This window comes from Erinaceus europaeus, chromosome 10, assembly GCF_950295315.1.
Source record: "Erinaceus europaeus chromosome 10, mEriEur2.1, whole genome shotgun sequence".
NCBI lineage: Eukaryota > Metazoa > Chordata > Mammalia > Eulipotyphla > Erinaceidae > Erinaceus > Erinaceus europaeus.
In genome coordinates, this window is record NC_080171.1 from 56,037,129 (window position 1) to 56,043,138 (window position 6,010).

At 39.3% G+C, this 6,010-nt stretch overlaps 1 protein-coding gene across 1 annotated transcript; it reads left to right on the forward strand.

The window, feature by feature from the left end:
• Window positions 1-582, forward strand: LOC103125175 (interferon omega-1-like). Its single transcript, XM_007535948.2, has one exon. It carries the CDS (start codon window positions 1-3, stop codon window positions 580-582), a length of 582 nt encoding a protein of 193 aa, XP_007536010.2.
• Window positions 583-6,010: the final 5,428 nt, after the last annotated feature.

Below are 6,010 nucleotides of genomic sequence, written 5' to 3' on the forward strand. Positions count from 1 at the left end.
ATGGCCTTGCTGCTGTGTCTCCTGATGCCCCTGGTGGTGCTCAGTTGTGGCCTAGGTGGCTCTCTGGGCTGTGAGCTGCCCCAGAGCCATGTCCTGGACAGCATCCAGAACTTGAGGCTTCTGGGCCAAATGAGGAGACTCTCCCCTCTATCCTGCCTGAAGGACAGGAGAGACTTCAGATTCCCCTGGCAGCAGGTGGATGGCAGCCAGTTGCAGAAGGCCCAGGTCATGTCTGTGCACCATGAGATGGTGCAGCAGGCCTTCCAGCTCCTCCTGTCAGAGCGCGCCTCTGCTGCCTGGGACAAGACCCTCCTGGACCAGGTGCGCACAGGGCTGCACCAGCGGCTGGAACACCTGAACTCCTGCTTGGTGCAGCTGGTGACAGAGGAGGACTCTTCCCAGAGCTATGGGAGAGCTTCCCTGGAGATGAAGAGGTACTTCCAGAGAATTCGTCTCTACCTGAAAGAGAAGAAGTACAGTGGGTGTGCCTGGGAGGTCGTCAGAGTGGAAATCATGAGATCCTTCTCTCTGTCCACAACCTTGCAAGAAAGAGTCATGGATGAAGACATGGGGTCGCCATGAAGTGAATCTCCTGGACTAGTTGCCAATTTGCAATGTGTCTCTGGCCATTCCACAGACTCTTGTTGCTGCTAATGTCACAGAATTGACTGAATTTAATTAGCAAATATTTTCTCTGTTGTATTAAGCAAGGATATGTTCCTGAAATATGACTGCCAGGATCTTTTATTTTTCTATTATTTATTAATTTAATTTATTTATTAAATTTCCTTTCTTTAATATCAGGTGTATATTTGGAAAATATGTATGTAATTACATGTTCATTATTAAGACACACTGTATTGAAATTCAGACATGATTATCTTTGTCTCTGCATTATTAAATTTGTGCCTTGTTTTATTAAATTGGTGTCTTCTTTAATGTATATCTCACAGGCAGTGCTGTTTAGCATCATTTGTAAACAAATTTCCAGCTTCACCAATTCATTCCAAATATCAGATCCTGTCTTAGTATAACTGAGAAATATGCTCATAGTCCTAGGAAATGGTGATACTGTCAGGCTACCAAGTAGGTTAATAGCTCAGATGTAGTGTAAGGCCTGTTAGAGCCCCACACCTATGGGCATCTAATTTTTGACAAGGCGGTCCAAACTATTAAATGGAGAAAGAAGTATCTCTTCAACCGGCAGTGTTGGGAAAACTGGGTTGAAACATGTAGAAGAACGAAAGTCAACCACGATATTTCACCACTCATAAAAGTAAACTTCTGGGAGTCGGGAGGTAGTGCAGCAGGTTAAGTGCACATGGTGCAAAACGGAAGGACCGGCATAAGGATTCTGATTCTAGACCACGGCTCCCAACCTGCATGGGAGTTGCATCACAGGCAGTGAAGCAGGACTGCAGGTGTCTCTCTGTCCCTATATATTTGCGTGTCTCTATCCAATAAGTAAAGATGATTAAAAAGAAATAAAGAGAAAAAACCCTAAAGACATAGGCTGAAAGAATGGATGGGACTCAATGGTTAAATATTGTTAACATGTCATGTCAATCTCAGTAAAACTCTCAGATAGCGATTTTTTTTTTAAGATTTACAGATGCTAGAGTTCTTTTTTTAATAATAAAAATATGTCAATAGTCAACGATGTTGAAGACGAAGGAAAAAATGAAGGATGTTTACTATTAAGTTCCAAAACTCATTCAAAAACTACAGTAATGAAGGACAATAGTGTAGTGATTATGCAGAAAGACATTCATGCCTTAAACAACAAAGGAGGTTTGGGTTCAATACACAGCACTGCCAGTTTAGCATGACTCTGCAAACACATACACATACACAGACACACACACAGACACACACACACACACACACACACACACACACACACACACACACACACTAAATCACCAGTAATCAAGAAAGCTTGTTATAAGTGAAAAAGTGTACACACAGATAAATGACATGGTATTGAAAGCTCAGAAATTGAGCACTGGCAATTCAAGGAAAAAAAATTCTTAAAAAAGTGTCATGTGGGGGCCCGAAGTTGGCACATAGATAAAGCAGATTTTGGGAAAATAAAAAAAAAAAACCTAAAAACCTTGGTCCCCATCTGCACGGGGGAAGGCTTCACTAGCAGCCAAGCAGTGTCATGTCTTTGTCTTTCTCTCTCGCCATCTCTATCTTCCCTTCCATCTCCATTTCTCTGTTTTTATCAAATAAATAAAACATTTAAAAAATTTAATAAAATATCTTGCAGGATCACTTGTTTTCCCATTTACAAAAAAAAGGGCCTAGAAGAAGAGAGTTTTATAATTTTCACAAATTTAACTGAAAATACTTCATAGACTTTTATGGACAATTATAAAATTTCTTATGCTGCTCTCCTGCGGTGTGGGGCTTGAATGAGGGCCCCATGCATGACAAGTGAGCCTCCTTTCTCACATCTATAAAGGAGAATGGAAATATATTTAGAGTGTAGAGTTGTAATAATATATTTTAAAGCAGTTAAATCTTCCCCAAGATGGTATATAATATGTGTGGCAGGGACTATATATGTGGGAACTATTCTTCAAAAAAAATACATCAGAGGCCTGGTGGTGGGGCACCTGGTTTACAATGTCCTAGGACACAGAATGGAACCAGTAACAAAAATACCTCCAAAGCAAAAATTTTCATGAAAATTTTATCAGTTTACTGTTATTATTTTCTTATGTGGGAAATGTTAACATTTTATTAACACAAATAAAAACCTGTGACCATCTCTACTATTAACTCACCTTTCTGGTTGTTACAGTCTGTTTTTTTTTCTTTTTAAATATTAAATGACTTCTTTGTCTTTGACATTCCTTCATTCTCATCTGACTCTTCAGGAAACATTCTTGAAGACTTCATCATGGGGGCTGGGATAAAAACAGCACAGTGGTTATGTCAGAAGACTCTCATGCCTGAGGCTCCAAGTTTCCAGGTTCAATCCCTAGGACCTCCATAAAACAGAAGTAAGCAGTACTCTGTTATAAATAAAAAAATGAACACACACACAAAAAAAACACTTCATCCATCAAAATTTTTATAACTAAAGCTATGTGGCCAAGCTTTATTTCTAGTGCAAATAATATTTCATCAATTTTATTATATTTTTGCTGTTCTGGATCCTCATGTATGTGTGGCCATTGCTTCCAGGACAAGTATTTTTTTCACTTTTCAAATTTCATGTACAGTGAGAGACAGAGAGGAAGAAATATCACATTTACACCAGTCCTGGGATATCTGCTGGCACTGTGGTTTCTCCTTCATGGTGCTGGGATTCCAAGGCAGGGTTTTATGCATGGCAAAGTGCATAACATATCCTTGTGCTGAATTATCTCCAAGCCCTTAATGTTGAATTTCATGATGTATTTCTCCAACTGTAATTTAGCATATGGTTTTGGATAAAAGGATGAGACTGGACAAATAGAAGCAATTGTGTAAGATTAAGGTTGGATTTCGTGTTCTTACTTGAAGTTTTTTGGAAGGAGGCCTTCCCCTTACAGCATCAGTGCTTCTGTCTCGATATGTAAGCGACTCTTCAGACTGGTCCTACACAAGACCTTTATTGTACTCACAGTTTAGCCACTGACTGGAGAGATAAACAGAAGTGATTCTTCAGTGAGTTAAATCAGTAGAAATAGGAAGCCCTTTTTGGGCTGATGGTGAGAAAGAGAGTTGTCATTCTCAGGGAAAAGAGCACATGGGTCTCTATGGGTTGTCTCCTGGAATCTGTGTGGTTCAGAAGGAGGACAGTCAGAGCCCACGTGACTGAGTCATGACTACAGTGAACCACTCCATCCCTCTAACCATTCCACCTCTGCAGGGGTTCCCAAGTTATTATCCATCTTGAACCCCAGTCCTTGTACATGACAATGTGTGTGCTCTACCAGGAGAGCTACCTGTCCCACACCACGCCCATTTCTGTTGCATCAAATTTTGTAAATGATGTTATGCTATTTTGTCAGCAGAAATGTCACTTCCTCTTTCATTTTCAATACATGCAGACCTATAGTTGTAGTCTATCTTTATACACTTGTCAAGTTCTCTTTCTAGGAAAGTGGAATTCAGAAGCAAAGAATTAGAGGTATTGAAACAGAAAAATGGTGCATCCTTTTGACCTACTTTTACTTCACTTTGTATTAACTGCAGGAAAATCTTAGGCCCACAAACCACTAACTGAAATGGAAATTGCAAACAATTTTAATGTGAGATCAGGAACCATAAAGGAAAGAAAGCAATTTCGCCGTGACGTCATAACCTCACTCCTTTCATCCTCAGCATATGGCGAAGAAGGACAAAAAAAAAGAAAAAAAAAGTAAAACAAAACAAGCAAAGAGGAAAAAGCGAAACTCAGTAAGAAGAGTGTTATCTGAATAAACAACAGTAGTGTACTGATTTCTCTTATATACCATCTATTGGGAGATGTTATTGTGAAGCATCAAAAAAATAAATTATACTAAAAATAAAATAATGTAAATATCAATCCTGCACTGATAAAATAAAAAATTACTTGGTTTTATGTCACATGATCACAATTGGTTTCTTGCTCTGTCTACTAATATAAAATACATGTTTGCTATTGGAATCTAGAGGTTGGTGGTATTTACCTAAGGGCCTGGGTCAGGACAAGTGTCACGACAGAATGTTGAACTAGGATTCCCGACACAAACCCTCTGGAACCAAGTGAAGATTGTGTGGATTGGTTGGAAATTAGTCCTTCTATAGTAAAGGACTCCTAAAGGTCCAAGATTTGGTGAGCTTGCCTGGAGGGAGTGAGCACAGGAGAGTTTGGCTTGAGGACACTGTCATGTCTGAGGAACAGCATCACTAGACTTCACCTCTCCATTGTGAGTGAAGGTGGTGGTTTTGGAAAAAACTTTTTAAAAAAATATTTATTTATTCATTTATTTATTTTCCTGTTTGTTGCCCTTGTTGTTTTTTTCATTATGGTTGTAGTTATTGTTGTTCTTGTTGTCCTCATTGTTAGATAGGACAGAGAGAAATGGAGAGAGAAGGGAAAGACAGGGATGGCGAGAGCCAGATAGACACCTGCAGACCTGCTTCACTGTCTGTGAAGAGACTCCCCACAGGTGGGGAGCCAGAATTCTTACACAGGTCCTTGATATTTTTTCCACCTGTGCTTAACCTGCTGTGCTAACACCGGACTCCCAAAATCTTTTTTATTTAAAATTCGAATTGGCACCCATGCATACTTCTGAGGAGAACCAGGATTCCTGATAATGATTTTGGCAAAGTCTGAGAAGATTTCTAAATCTCCAGAGAGGACAAAACAAATAATAATAAAAAAAAAACAATAAAACATGGGAAGAAGAGAGAAGAGAAGAAAGGTTGCATGTTTGCTATCCTGTGAACTTGTGGTGCTAGTGAAAAGAAGTATACAAATATCCATGTATAAGATCTGGTAGAATAAGAATCTTTAGAGAAGCTCAACCACTAATAATCATCAGGTTCTGTTATGAGTCATATGAGAAATACACTCAATTTTTGGTTCTAGAGAGTTTAATTTCCTTTGGAGTTTTGTTATCCTTAACCAAATGGAGAAGACCATAGGACTGAGGGACCTGCCTACCAATGAAAAAAAAGGAGAGGGTTTAAATGGAGCTAAGATTAGGGTGTAAAATAGGTTCATAGTAAGAAAACAACACTGATGCAAGAAAAAGTGCAGGAAAGAGAGTTTTTCTGGTTGGCACCCTGAAGATTTTGGGGGCAAATAAACTGTATTATGAATATAATACTTTAGATGTAGGACGTCTTCTTAGTCAATATGTTGGATACATGAATAAAAACAAAAACAGGGAAGTTGACGTGTAGAAAGATGCTTTGAAAAGTGAAAATCTGTGTTCCCTATTTAAAAGGCAGGCTTGAGAGCTTGTCTTCAGAGAACCCAGGATCCCAGGTTCACCCGGTCACTTAGCTCTGCCAGGCCAGCAGCACCCTCCTTTTGCCA